Raw genomic sequence first — 15,734 nt, 5'->3', positions numbered from 1 at the left:
CTACAAGCCTCCTGGGTTTTGTATTGAAGTCAATGTAGCCAGAGGAGGACGGAAGCCAGCTGTCCTCCGGCTACACCATGGTGCTAGCCCAGACAGTGCTGTTGAAGTAACTGGAGACCTTCATTGCGAACAGTGTATTTTAACCAGTTATTTGGTGACATAGGAATATATTTAGTATAGTTTTATCTAAAAAATATAACTTTTTATCCTTTTTCACTATTAAAAAAAGAAGAAATTTCACTGAGGTGGATGGTCCTCCCCTTTCTCCTCTGAGGAGCCTCCACTGATATACATATACAGTGCCAGTCAAAAGTTTGGACACCTACTCATTCAAGGGCTTTTCTTTATTTTTACTATTTTCTACACTGTAGATTAATAATGAAGACCTCAACTATGAAATAACACATAGAATCATGTAGTAACCAAAAAGTATATTTTATATTTGAGATTCTTCAAAGTCACCCTTTGCCTTGATGACAGCTTTGCACACTCTTGGTATTCTCTCAAGCCATCTCAATTGGGTTGAGGTCGGGTGATTGTGGAGGCCAGATCATCTGATGCAGTACTCCATCACTCTCCTTGGTAAAATAGCCCTTACACAGCCTGGAGGTGTGTTTTGGGTCATTGTCCTGTAAAATATCAAATAAATGATAGTCCCACTAAGCGCAAACCAGATGGTATGGCGTATTGCTGCAGAATGCTGTGGTAGCCATGCTGGATAAGTGTGCCTTGAATTCTAAATAAATCACTGACAGTGTCACCAGCAATGCACCTCCACTCCATCACTCCTCCTCCTCCATGCTTCACGGTGGGAACCACACATGCAGAGATCATCCGTTAACCTACTCTGCGTCTCACAAAAACACGGCGGTTGGAACCAAAAATCTCAAATTTGAACTCATCAGACCAAAGGACAGATTTCATCCCGTCTAATGTCCATTGTTCGTGTTTCTTGGCCCAAGCAAGTTTCTTCTTCTTGTTGTTGTCCTTTAGTAGTGGTTTCTTTGCAGAAATTAGACCATGAAGGCCTGAATCACACAGTCTCCTGTGAACAGTTAATGTTGCGATGTGTCTGTTACTTGAACTCTGTGAAGCATACATTTCTGCTGAAATTTCTGAGGCTGGTAACTGTAATGAACTTATCCTCTGCACCAGAGGTAACTCTGGGTCTTCCATTCCTGTGATGGTCCTCATGAGAGCCAGTTTCATCATAGCGCTTGATGGTTTTTGTAACTACACTTGAAATGTTCAGTATTGACTGACCTTCATATCTTAAAGTAATGATGGACTGTCTTTGCTTATTTAAGCTGTTCTTGCCATAATATGGACTTGGTCTTTTATCAAATAGGGCTATCTTCTATATACCACCCTACGTTGTCACAACACGATTGATTGGCTCAAACGCATTAAGAAGGAAAGAAATTGCACTAATTAACTTTTAACAATTAACTTTTAACAATGCAATTAGTTAGTTGAAATGCATTCCAGATGACTTCCTCATGAAGCTGTTTGAGGGAATGCCAAGAGTGTGCAAAGCTGTTCAGGCAAAGGGTGGCTACTTTGAAGAATCTCAAATATAAATACATTTTGATTTCTGTAACACTTTTTTGGTTACTACATGATCCCATATGTGTAATTTCATAGTGTTGATGTCTTCACTATTATTCTACAAATGATAAAATAGTAAAAATAAAGAAAAACCCTTGAATGAGTTGGTGTGTCCAAACTTTTGACTGGTACTGTACATACTCAGTATACACTGAGTAAACCAAACATTAAGAACACCTTCCTAATATGTCCTTTGGGTGGTGGACCATTCTTGATACACACTGAAAACTGTTGAGGGTGAAAAACCCTGCAGCGTTTCAGTTTCTTGACACAAACCGGTGCACCTGGCACCTACTACAATACCTCGTTCAAAGTCACTTAAATATTTTGTCTTGCCCATTCACCCTCTGAATGGCATACGTACACAATCCATGTCTCAATTGTCTCAAGATTTAAAAATCATTCTTTAGCCGGTCTCCTCCCCTTCATCTACACTGATTTAAAGTGGATTTAACAAGTGAGATCAATAAGGGATCATAGCTTTCACCTAGATTCACTTGATCAGTCTATGTCATGGAAAGAGCATGTGTTCTTAATGTTTTGTGGGAAGGCTTTCTGCTAGATGTTGGAACATTGCTGCGGGGAATTACTTCCATTCAGCCATAAGAGCATTAGTGAGGTTGGGCACTGATGTTAGGCGATTAGGTCTGGCTCGCAGTCAGCGTTCCAATTCATCCCAAAGGTGTTCGATGGGGTTGAGGTCATGACTCTGTGCATGCCAGTTAAGTTCTTTCACACCGATCTTGACAAACCATTTCTGTATGGACCTCGCTTTGTGCACAGGGGCATTGTCATGTTCAAACAGCAAAGTGCCTTCCCCAAACTGTTGCCACGAAGTTGTAAGCACAGCATCATCAGGAATTTCACTGTATGCTGTAGCGTTAAGATTTCCCTTCACTGGAACTAAGGGAACCGAACTATGAAAAACAGCCCCAGACCATTATATCTCCTCCACCAAACTTTACAGTTGGCACTATGCATTGGGGCAGGTAAAGTTCTCCTTGCATCCGCCAAACCCAGATTCGTCCGTCGGACTGGCAGATGGTGAAGCGTGATTCATCACTCCAGAGGACACGTTTCCACTGCTCCAGAGTACAATGGCGGTGAGCTTTACACCACTCCAGCTGACGCTTGGTATTGCGCATGGTGATCTTAGGCTTATGTGCAGCTGCTCGGCCATGGAAACCCATTTCATGAAGATCCCGACAAACAATTCTTGTGCTGATGTTGCTTCCAGAGGCAGTTTGGAACTTGGTAGTGGGTGTTGCAACCGAGGATAGACAATTTTAACGCGCTTCAGCTCTCGGCGGTCCTGTTCTGTTAGCTTGTGTTGCCTGTCACTTCGCGGCTGAGCCATTGTTGGTCCTAAAAGTTTCCACTTCACAATAACAGCACGTACAGTTGAGCGGGGCAGCTCTAGCAGGGCAGAAATTTGAAAAACTGATTAGTTGGAAAGGTGGCATGTTGAAAGTCACTGAGCTCTTCAGTAAGGCCATTCTACTGCCAAATGTTTGGCTATGGAGATTGCTTGGCTGTGTACTCGATTTTATACACCTTTCAGAAACTGGTGTGACTGAAATTGCCGAATCCACTAATTTGAAGGGTTGTCCACAAACTTTGTGTGTGTGTGTGTGTGTGTGTGTGTGTGTGTGTGTGTGTGTGTGTGTGTGTGTGTGTGTGTGTGTGTGTGTGTGTGTATACATACATACACACATCCATACATACATGCATGCATGCATACATACATACATACATACATACATACATACATACATACATACATACATACATACATACATACAGTTGAAGTCGGAAGTTTAGATACACCTTAGCCAAATACATTTAAACTCAGTTTTTCACAATTCCTGACATTTAATCCCAGTAAAAATTCACTGTTTTAGGTCAGTTAGGATCACCACTTTATTTTAATAATGCCAAATGTCAGAATAATAGTAGAGAGAATTATTTATTACAGTTTTCATTTCTTTCATCACATTCCCAGTGGGTCAGAAGTTTACATACACTCAATTAGTATTTGGTAGTATTGCCTTTAAATTGTTTAACTTGGGTCAAACGTTTGGGTAGCCTTCCACAAGCTTCCCACAATAAGTTGGGTGAATTTTGGCCCATTCCTCCTGACAGAGCTGGTGTAACTGAGTCAGGCTTGTAGGCCTCCTTGCTCACACACGCTTTTTCAATTATGCCCAGAAATGTTCTATAGGGTTGAGGTCAAGGCTTTGTGATGGCCATTCCAATACCTTGACTTTGTTGCCCTTAAGCCATTTGGAAGTATGCTTGGGGTCATTGTCCATTTGGAAGACCCATTTGCGACCAAGCTTTAACTTCCTGACTGATGTCTTGAGATGTTGCTTCAATAAATTCACATAATTTTCTTCCTCATGATGCCATCTCTTTTGTGAAGTGCACCAGTCTCTCCTGCAGCAGAGCACCCCCACAACATGATGCTGCCACCTCCGTGCTTTCCTCCAACATAACGATGGTCATTATGGCGAAACAGTTCTATTTTTGTTTCATCAGACCAGAGGACATTTTTCCAAAAAGTACGATCTTTGTCCGCATGTGCAGTTGCAAACCGTGGCCTGGCTTTTTTTATGGCAGTTTTGGAGCAGTGGCTTCTACCTTGCTGAGCAGCCTTTCAGGTTATGTCCATATAGGACTCGTTTTACTGTGGATATAGATACTTTTGTACCTGTTTCCTCCAGCATCTTCACAAGGTCCTTTGCTGTTGTTCTGGGATTGATTTGCACTTCGCACCAAAGTACGTTCATCTCTAGGAGACAGAACGTGTCTCCTTCCTGAGCGGTATGACGGCTGCGTGGTCCCATGGTGTTTACTTGCATACTATTGTTTGTACAGATGAACGTGGTACCTTCAGGCATTTGGAAATTTCTCCCAAGGATGAACCAGCCTTGTGGAGGTCTACATTATTTTTTCTGAGGTCTTGGCTGATTTCTTTTGATTTTCACATGATTTCAAGCAAAGAGGCACAGTTCGAAGGTAGGCCTTGAAATACATCCACAGGTACACCTCCAATTGACTCAAATGATGTAAATTAGCCTATCAGAAGCTTCTGAAGCCATGACATCATTTTCTGGAATTTTCCAAGCTGTTTAAAGGCACAGTCAACTTAGTGTATGTAAACCTCTGACCCACTGGAATTGTGATACAGTGAATAATAAGTGAAATAATCTGTCAATTTTTTTTATTTTGTATTACTTGTGTCATGCACGAAGTAGATGCCCTAACCGTGGTTGAAAAACAAGTTTTAATGACTCCAACCTAAGTGTATGTAAACTTCTGACTTAAACTGTGTGCGTGTGTGTGTGTGTATATGTATATATATAGTTAGACTTGTTAAGTAACGTGTTTCATTTCAACTTTACTGTTCAAGGATGGAGGACTCTAACAATTAAGACAGATGTAGATAATTTAGTGCGCAAAATGAGAAACTATTATTAATCATCCATATTTGGGAGGGTGCTGCTCAAACTAGCCAATGTCTCACTGTCTGGCTGTAGAGTGGGGTCTCTAGTCTAGACAAACATTCTGAAGGAAAGGTTACTGTAAGTGATTATGATGTGACTTTGTCCCTCTACGAGATGGCTCATTGGTGTCTGTCTGTTAATATTGTTTACGAGATTCGTTTTTTTTACTCTGCAATTGATTAATCAATATACTGCTGGTTTCATCCCATTCCAGTGTTAATCACTGCATCGTAATGGCAAAGGAAATGAAACTATTGGAAATAATCTATCCATCCGTCCATCTCCACATCGTTAACAATAGCGAGTCGGGGCTAATTAACCTTTTCAAGGATGGATGCAAATGAGTTATTTCCAATAGGTTAACTTGTATTTTCCTTATCCAGTACAGTGTTGTAATCTTTATTCCCTCTGTAAAGTAGCAAGAGGAATGACTTTATAAATCACTATCACGCCACCACAGAGGCTCTTTGTGACTGTAGACACACCTCAACCTCCCCAGTGAAGTAACATCTGCAACTTGATCAAAGGGATTGATGGTGTCTTTCATGATGTTGGGGAGCCATCCTAATGACCGCAGACTAGATGGGATGTGCATTTGACCACCAGTTTGTGTAAATGTAGTATAAGCAACGTCTCCATATACACTGGCCAAGGTGCTTGGTTTTTATATAGGACATCATTAATGACAGATGACACGCATTCAAAGTCACCCAGTGGTCTGGGTTGTGAACCCAAGTCAGCTTATTCAGATCCTTGACTTTTTTCCTTTCTCTCATTGTAGACTTTGAAGTCTTGCAATGGTAGAATACTACAGTTTTTTAGTGATAATTGTTAAACTAGCATATTCCTCTGTCGGAGATAGTTGAATTAAACCTTCGCAACTCTACCTTCTCTGTGACTGTGTAGGACTCCTTTCCAATCTCCCTTCCTCTCCTCCTCCGGCGGAGCAGACAGCCTTCCATTTACAGTTTCCTTTTGTGTGTGTGTGTTTGTAGTTTCCTCTTCTCTCTCATACGGTGAGAACGATCAGTTTTCTCTGTGGGAGATGGCGGTACCAGCTGGGGCTGACCTCATCTCCAGGATATCGGGGCAAGGTTAGGGTGATGGATTTCTGGAGACACTGGGAACTCTTCCCACCCAACCTCCCTCCCACCACAGCACTGTGGTACCGGGACCTGAGACAACCTCCCTCCCACCACAGCGCTGTGGTACCGGGACCTGAGACAACCTCCCTCTCACCACAGCGCTGTGGTACCGGGACCTGAGACAACCTCCCTCCCACCACAGCGCTGTGGTACCGGGACCTGAGACGACCTCCCTCCCACCACAGCGCTGTGGTACCGGGACCTGAGACAACCTCCCTCCCACCACAGCGCTGTGGTACCGGGACCTGAGACAACCTCCCTCCCACCACAGCGCTGTGGTACCGGGACCTGAGACAACCTCCCTCCCACCACAGCGCTGTGGTACCGGGACCTGAGACAACCTCCCTCCCACCACAGCGCTGTGGTACCGGGACCTGAGACAACCTCCCTCCCACCACAGCACTGGGAGGCTTGGTTTCAATAATCCAAAGTGTTTCCTCTCCTGTCTTTTAACAGTGTTTCCCAACTCCGGTCCTCCAGAATCCCCCACAGTACACATTTTTGTTGTAGCCCTAGACATTCAACTTGTCAAGGGCTTGATGATTAGTTGACAAGTAGAATCAGGTGCTACAATGAAATGTGTGCTGTTGTGGGTACTGGAGAACAGGTGTTGGGGAAACACTGCTTTAGGATATTAGGTTACGATGATTGAATACAGGGAACACTGGAAACTACTGTGTGGCTGGGTTTCAATAGTCTAAAGTTGCTTCCTCTCCTTTCCTTCATCTGAATTTCTGATGGGAACATTGAAGGGAACAGTGGAAACTACTGCCGCCCACCACAGCACTGGGACACTTGTGGGGTTTCTCTCTCATCATGTCACATTAGAACAGTGGACTCTTGATTCATTAGATCCACTTGATTTAGTTCAAAAGCAAAGTGAACTTTTATCAAGTCAGTTGTGACTGTGTGACTTTGACAGGTGTCTGTGCGCTACAATATCACCATTTTAGTTCCGAGCGACTTAGATTTCCTGCTGTCCCCATTGAACCGTTGCCACATGCTCAAAGTCTCCGTTTGTGTTTAATTAATAGGGCCACATTTTGAAGTAGAACCCATCTTTTGACACTTTGATAACATAGCATCAAGTCATTTTAATGAAGCTCCACTGATAACATGAATTTTAATGAACTGCGTCGCATCTCATCAAGCTAAATCATTTATGCACTTTTGAGTGCATTCACGATTAGTTTTGTTATGAATTATGCCCAGTAACCTGATTTGAAACGTAATTCCTCTGACTGATCTGTTGTCCTCTGTCCTGTCCAGGGTTTGCTGACATCGGGCGTGGAGTTTGAGGCCCTGCCTGCTGCCCTGTCCCTGCCTGCTGAGTCTGGGCTCTACCCCGTCACCCTGGTGGGGGTCCCACGCACCGCAGGCAACATCACCGTCAACGGTGAGTCCAGCACAACTTTACCCTTCCCATGTGTGACGCTCAGTAAAAAATGAACACTCCTTACACAGGAAAGATCGTCATTTAAATGGAAATAGCTTCCTCCCTAAAAATGTACTTTCACGAAATACGAAGGTAACCTGCTAATTTAATCCAAATAATGGTTATTATCAATCATTTTGGGTCAAGTCATGTGCAGATTTTTCACTAAAATGTAAAAACATTGCGATGTGTGGCATGACGACAGGCAGACAGACAACAGGCAGACAGACAACGGGCAGACAGACGACAGGCAGACAGACGACAGGCAGACAGACAGACGACAGGCAGACAGACGACAGGCAGACAGACGACAGGCAGACAGACACACAACAGGCAGACAGACACACAACAGGCAGACAGACACACAACAGGCAGACAGGCAGACAGGCAGACAGACGACAGGCAGACAGACAGCAGGCAGACAGACGACAGGCAGGCAGACAGACGACAGGCAGGCAGACAGACGACAGACAGACGACAGGCAGACAGACGACAGGCAGACAGACGACAGGCAGACAGACGACAGGCAGACAGACGACAGGCAGACAGGCAGACAGACGACAGGCAGACAGACGACAGACAGACAGACAACAGAGCGTTTTCCCATATTCTCTGAGGATAAGCGACATGTCAGTTAATCGCATCTCTGTTAACCTCAGCAGCATGGGATGAGGATAGCTTTAAATAGTATGATCTCCATAGTCATTTAATCTTAATTTTACACCACAGTAATTGCCTGTAATGTTGTCGCCATGGTTAAGACAAGTGGCTTGGTTATCTTTCTCCGGAGGATGGGGTGGGCTTAATAGAGGGGTGTGGGTGTTTGTGGGAGGGGTTAATAGAGGTGTGTTTGTGGGAGGGGTTAATAGAGGTGTGTGTGTGGGGGGGGGTTAATAGATGTGTGCGTGTGGGGGGTTAATAGAGGTGTGTGTGGGGAGTTAATAGAGGTGTGTGTGAGGGGTTAATAGAGGTGTGTGTGTGGGGGGGTTAATAGAGGTGTGTGTGTGTGTGGGGGGGTTAATAGAGGTGTGCGTGTGGGGGGTTAATAGAGGGTGTGTGTGGGGGGTTAATAGAGGTGTGTGTGTATGGGGGGGTTAATAGAGGTGTGCGTGTGGGGGGGTTAATAGAGGTGTGCGTGTGGGGGGTTAATAGAGGATGTGTGTGTGGGGGGGGTTAATAGAGGTGTGTGTGTGGGGGGGTTAATAGAGGTGTGTGTGTGTGGGGGGGTTAATAGAGGTGTGTGTGTGGGGGGGGTTAATAGAGGTGTGCGTGTGTGGGGGGATAAATAGAGGTGTGCATGTGGGGGGTTAATAGATGGTGTGTGTGGGGGGTTAATAGAGGGTGTGTGTGGGGGGGTTAATAGAGGGTGTGTGTGGGGGGTTAATAGAGGTGTGGGGGGGTGTTAATAGAGGTGTGTGTGTGTGTGTGTGTGGGGGGGGGTTAATAGAGGTGTGCGTGTGGGGGGTTATTAGAGGTGTGAGTGTGGGGGGTTAATAGAGGTGTGCGTGTGGGGGGTTAATGGAGTTGTGCGTATGGGGGGTTAATAGAGGTGTGCGTGTGGGGGGTTAATAGAGGTGTGCGTGTGGGGGGTTAATAGAGGTGTGCGTGTGGGGGGTTAATGGAGGTGTGCGTGTGGGGGGTTAATGGAGGTGTGCGTGTGGGGGGTTAATGGAGGTGTGCGTGTGGGGGGTTAATAGAGGTGTGCGTGTGGGGGGTTAATAGAGGTGTGCGTGTGGGGAGTTAATAGAGGTGTGCGTGTGGGGGGTTAATAGAGGTGTGCGTGTGGGGGGTTAATAGAGGTGTGCGTGTGGGGGGTTAATAGAGGTGTGTGTGTGTGTGGGGGGGTTAATAGAGGTGTGTGTGTGTGTGTGGGGGGGTTAATAGAGGTGTGTGTGTGGGGGGTTAATAGAGGTGTGTGTGTGAGGGGGTTAATAGAGGTGTGTGTGTGTGGGGGGGTTAATAGAGGTGTGTATGTGTGTGGGGGGGTTAATAGAGGTGTGTATGTGTGTGGGGGGTTAATAGAGGTGTGTATGTGTGGGGGGGGGGTTAATAGAGGTGTGTGTGTGTGTGAGGGGGTTAATAGAGGTGTGTGTGTGGGGGGGTTAATAGAGGTGTGTGTGGGGGGTTAATAGAGATGTGTGTGTGTGTGGGGGGGGTGTAGGGGTTGATAGAGGGTGTGTAGGGGTTGATAGAGGGTGTGTAGGGGTTGATAGAGGGTGTGTGGGGGTTGATAGAGGGTGTGTGGGGGTTGATAGAGGGTGTGTGGGGGTTGATAGAGGGTGTGTGGGGGTTGATAGAGGGTGTGTGGGGGTTGATAGAGGGTGTGTGGGGGTTGATAGAGGGTGTGTGGGGGTTGATAGAGGGTGTGTGGGGGTTGATAGAGGGTGTGTGGGGGTTGATAGAGGGTGTGTGGGGGTTGATAGAGGGTGTGTGGGGGTTGATCGAGGGTGTGTGGGGGTTGATCGAGGGTGTGTGGGGGTTGATCGAGGGTGTGTGGGGGTTGATCGAGGGTGTGTGGGGGTTGATCGAGGGTGTGTGGGGGTTGATCGAGGGTGTGTGGGGGTTGATAGAGGGTGTGTGGGGGTTGATAGAGGGTGTGTGGAGGTTGATCGAGGGTGTGTGGGGGTGTGTGGGGGTTGATAGGGGGTATAGGGTGAATAGAGGATGGTGGGGTCAAATAGAGGAGTTTGGGGGTAAGAGGGGGTGTGGTGGTGAATAGAGGATTGTGGGGGTTAAGAGGGTGTGTGGGGGTTAAGAGTGTGTGTGGGGGTTAAGAGGGTGTGTAGGGGTGAATCTAGGAGTGTGGGGTGAATAGGGGAGACCTTTGTTATGCCACAGTGGGAGTCCCAACTCTAAACCAAACTAAGACTCACAGCTCTATTTCTCCCATTTGTATTAGATGAATAAGTTAGACCCTTTTTTTCTGAACAGAGGATTGATTGAAATCCTTTTGAAGTGTGTTCTCAATGTCACCCTTTGTAGAATGGAGAGAAGTTGTCAGAGTGCTTGTTAGTCCTTGGTTTGAGGCCACTGACTTTTACCTCTCTCTCTCGCCCTCTCTCTCTTCCCTATAGGTTACCACACGTCAGTGTTTGGTGTGACCAGTGACTGTCTCCTGGATGGTCTACCCAGTGTGTTGACCAGTGGCTGTATGGTGGAGGTCATTCCATCATTACCCCGTCTCCAGCTCAGCACCTCTCTACCACGGTGAGACACCCTAACCCCAACCTCATACACCCTGTCCACACAGTACATGTTATAGCAGGTTTTATTCATCCTGGTTCAGCGGACCAGAACTACGTTCCTTTGTTCCAGTCCAGCACTAACGCACCTGATTCAACAGATCAATGAATCAAGTCGTTGGCAGCTGATCAAGTATAACATTTTGAGTCTATTTGGGTCCTCCTATGTCCCCATAACCTTTACCTTATACCCCCTTGTTCTGCCTCATTAAATCAAACCTACGAGTCCTTTGTTTTAAAGCTGCTGTGTCATCAGAAGTGGCTTTCAGTCAGTCCTATTAATGCCCGGTCACACAGAGATGATGTACTATAGCCTATACCAACCACAGTGCAGTGCCCTCTATCCTGGAGCTCGACGCTAGCAGTTCCTCCTCTTCTCCTTTTTCCTGTTGTGCACCTGTTCTTACCAGTCATCAAACCAGTCACTCCCCACCACTACTTGTTATTACCAATCACTTTAACAGTTGGAAGTCTCACCTCAATTTTCATGGATACAACCTTAAAGTGACTGAAGAATGCACTGCTCCTTTGCTTGTGAAATTCTCCACTTTACTCCAGCTCTGAGATGGGGTGTTTTAGGGATGACGGGGCAGCCACTGGGAAATGGTAGGTAGTCAGAATGCTTAGTCATAGGCACTTTAAAATGAATGAGAAGTGGTGGGGTTTCTGGACCAAAAACACGACCAGCTCCCAGCGGCATCTTGATACTTTTAGCTAGTGCTAATTCACATCCCCAGTCCCTAGACAGGCTCTTGTCTGCAAGGCAGAGTCGTCATTTAAACAGTCGTCGCTCAGTTCAGTCATATCTGGATTTCTTGCTTCTTCCGGCGACTTTTAAATTACCCGCTGATGCCTCAGAGGAACCTCTATAATTACTAAGAACTTAAGTAATTATTTATACCTTGATAATTACAGGTTCTCTGTCTTATTAGGGAGAAAGATAGTTGGATAGATATGCTTTCTCTTCAGCCTAGTCGCTTGCTGCTGGACAATAACAAAACAATACAGACATAATTCTGAGACTGACTGGTCTATTGATTCCTGTACCCAACAGTCAGCTTCAGTAATAGCACATGCACAAAGTGGACAATTGAAATCCAATTCTCTAGATTTAGTTTTTATTCAGTTTGAAGTAATAACTAACATGGCAGGGACTAAATGGACCTCTTTGTTGAAATCACCACTCGTCTTGTTCCTCCATGATTTGGCCACTCAGCTTCCCTCAGTACCTCATTGTACCTTGTTCAGAATAATCGTCCCAGTTGTACTCTTTTGCTGTAATCAAACAATATTTCTCTCTCTTCGTACCCCTTTTCTTTTGTATCTCATTTTCTTTCACTTCTGGCTCCCCTTCCCAATGGCCAGGGCTTTGAATATGCGTGTTGCTTTATTTGTGTGTGTGCTTGTGCTTTACTCGTCTGACATGTGTATATACTATATTCTATTCTACTGTATTTAGTCAATGCCACTCCGACGTTGCTCATCCTATTATTTATATATTCCTTAATTCCCTTTTACTTTTAGGTTTGTGTTTATTGTTGTGAGTTGTTAGATATTACTGCACTGTTGGAGCTAGAAACACAAGCATTTCGCTACTCCGCAATAGCATCTGATAAACATGTGTATGTGTCAAATAAAATTAGATTAGATTTTATTTGTATGTGTGTAGATTTGTGTGCAGTGGCCAACATCAAGACAGGGTGAAAGTCCCAGACCCTCTGTGGGGCAGTGTCTAGACACACTACTCTGTGAAATATGATTTCTTGAATCTACTCAAAATATTTTAGGCAACAGAATTACACTAATATAATTGAGTAGACATTTTTGCTTGTTTGTATGAGTAGATAAGCTTGAGTAAGTTGTTTGGATGTGTTCAAATAAAAATGATGGGGGGAAAAAAGTATTATATTAAGTTGATTGAACTTAAATAGATAAACTAAGCAAAAAATGTAAGTCCTCACTGTCAACTGTGTTTATTTTCAGCAAACTTAACATGTGTAAATATTTGTATGGACCTAACAAGATTCAACAACCGAGACATAAACTCAACAAGTTCCACAGACATGAGACTAACAGAAATAGAGTAATGTGTCCCTGAACAAAGGGGGGGTCAAAATCAAAAGTAACAGTCAGTATCTGGTGTGGCCACCAGCTGCATTAAGTACTGCAGTGCATCTCCTCCTCATGGACTGCACCAGATTTGCCAGTTCTTGCTGTGAGATGTTACCCCACTCTTCCACCAAGGCACCTACAAGTTCCCAGACATTTCTGGGGGGAATGGCCCTAGCCCTCACCCTCCGATCCAACAGGTCCCAGACGTGCTCAATGGGATTGAGATCCGGGCTCTTCGCTGGCCATGGCAGAACACTGACATTCCTGTCTTGCAGGAAATCACGCACAGAACGAGCAGTATGGCTGGTGGCATTATCATGCTGGAGGGTCATGTCAGGATGAGCCTGCAGGAAGGGTACCACATGAGGGAGGAGGATGTCTTCCCTGTAACGCACAACGTTGAGATTGCCTGCAATGACAACAAGCTCAGTCCAATGATGCTGTGACACACCGCCCCAGACCATGACGGACCCTCCACCTCCAAATCGATCCGGCTCCAGAGTACAGGCCTCGGTGTAACGCTCATTCCTTCGACGATAAACATGAATCCGACCATCACCCCTGGTGAGACAAACTCGTCAGAGAAGAGCACTTTTTCACCGTTGTTGCCGGTGATGTCTGGTGTGGACCTGCCTTGCAACAGACCTACAAGCTCTTAGTCCAGCCTCTCTCAGCCTATTGCGGACAGTCTGAACACTGATGGAGGGATTGTGCGTTCCTGGTGTAACTCGGGCAGTTATTGTTGCCATCCTGTACCTGTCCTGCAGGTGTGATGTTCGGATGTACCGATCCTGTGCAGGTGTTGTTACACGTGGTCTGCCACTGCGAGGACGATCAACCTTCCATCCTGTCTCCCTGTAAGACTGTCTTTGGCGTCTCACAGTACAGACATTGCAATTTATTGCCCTGGCCACATCTGCAGTCCTTATGCCTCCTTGCAGCATGCCTAAGGCAGGTTCACGCAGATGAGCAGGTACCCTGGGCATCTTTCTTTTGGTGTTTTTCAGAGTCAGTAGAAAGGCCTCTTTAGTGTCCTAAGTTTTCAGCACTGTGACTTTAAATGCCTGCCATCTGTAAGCTGTTAGTGTCTTAACGACCGTTCAACAGGTGCATGTTCATGAATTGTTTATGGTTCATTGAACGAGCATGGGAAACCGTGTTTAAACCCTTTACAATGAAGATCTGTGAAGTTATTTGAATTTTTACGAATTATCTTTGAAAGACAGGGTCCTGAAAAAGGGATGTTTCTTTTTTTGCTGAGTTTACATGAAATTGTTATTGTAACTGAATGATTAATCCGATTATCTAGTCATTGTTACATGATATATTCATTTAGACCAACTCAGAAGGGTTCACATTTTTACTTTGGTTTTACTCGATCGGCTCACCTAAGAGAAAAGGTATCAGGACACCAGGAATCCTTCAAAACCATTAATTTAAACATAAGCGGTTTGCAAAACAAAACTCCGCAGCAATGATTCTCAAATTATTAGTTGACAAATTACAGAATTGCAATCAACATTGCAGGTACGTCCTGATTTCTGCAGGTCGGCAAAACCCTAAAATTAGGAACTAGAACACTAACATTAGCTTGTATAGGATCCCTGTGGGCAGAACCGTCTCTTTAGGAGAGATAGAATGGAGCTTCAACTCCATAGACTTCACAAGGACCAAAATATTCTCATAGTAACCATGGATAACAACAAAAATAGGGACTCATGGAGGCTCAAATAGCTCGTGGTTTGTGGGATATTTTTCATACTGAAATATTGCCTACAAGGTAAATAACAAAATAAAAAGAGATGACAACCCCAATAATCATGTCATCTAAACACTTGTATTAGTTTCTTCTCATAACTTTTATCTGTTCACAAACACTGCCAATGGATGCCACCTATCGCTTTTAAACCATAAATTGTCTAGTTTAGAGACTTTTTTTCAGAAGTTCCCAATAGAAATCAGTTTAAGATTAAACTACAAAGCTTTGCAGGTAGACTGCCAGTGGTGCAGGTATCATTGGGATGTCATAACAACCATACTGTGCAGACAGACCCTGGTAGAATTCAGAACAAATAAAGGGAGATAATAGTTCCAGAGGCTCCTCAGTGTTTAACTACGAAGGTGTTACAAAGTTAACCCTGACATTCAGTCTATGACAATTGTCCTCTAGGCTGTCATTCTGCTTAAGACAGTGATTTGATTTTGAGGGGTGTCATCTTGACTGTGAGCTTTGAGCAGCCCAGCTCCACAAACAGTTTCTGGAATGCCTCGTGTAGGTAGCTGAAATTCTGAGCATAATGTCATGCCAAGAAGAATGGCACAAGCCTGTGTGACACTGCCCAGACCGGTGATCACCAGGACACCCTCTAGGACGATGACGATCTCCTCTGGACCATCACTCGCCATGGCACCCTCCTTCTTGATCCCAGAGATTTTCATTACATGTTGTGCAAGGTCTTGCAGGACATCACCCCCTTCAGATTCCTGTAAAAAAAATAAACTGTAATAGACATTCTTTCAATGTTGGGATCAAATTTTACATGCAAATTTAAATCAAACTGGATTATGAGATGCCCTTATTTTTATCAGAATGCAGTGAACACACACACCACACACACACACACATACACACACACACACACACACACACACACACACACACACACAATATAATTTTAAGGTCAGA

At 44.8% G+C, this 15,734-nt stretch overlaps 1 protein-coding gene across 5 annotated transcripts in view; it reads left to right on the top strand.

Annotated features, from left to right (window-relative positions):
- trappc9 (trafficking protein particle complex subunit 9) overlaps nt 1-15,734 on the top strand; it is a 282,398-nt gene that overhangs the window by 58,658 nt on the left and 208,006 nt on the right. For all 5 annotated transcript variants that reach the window (XR_003871657.1, XR_003871656.1, XM_029732083.1 and 2 more), the window contains 2 exons: nt 7,529-7,655; nt 10,769-10,901. Coding sequence is in view for 3 of the 5 variants with exons in the window: in XM_029732083.1 (XP_029587943.1) it covers nt 7,529-7,655; nt 10,769-10,901 (260 nt within the window). In the remaining 2 variants the exon portion in view is untranslated. The remainder of the gene's footprint in view (nt 1-7,528; nt 7,656-10,768; nt 10,902-15,734) is intronic.

This window comes from Salmo trutta, chromosome 34 (genome assembly GCF_901001165.1).
Source record: "Salmo trutta chromosome 34, fSalTru1.1, whole genome shotgun sequence".
Taxonomy (NCBI): domain Eukaryota; kingdom Metazoa; phylum Chordata; class Actinopteri; order Salmoniformes; family Salmonidae; genus Salmo; species Salmo trutta.
This window is presented reverse-complemented; position numbering and strand designations above follow the sequence as displayed.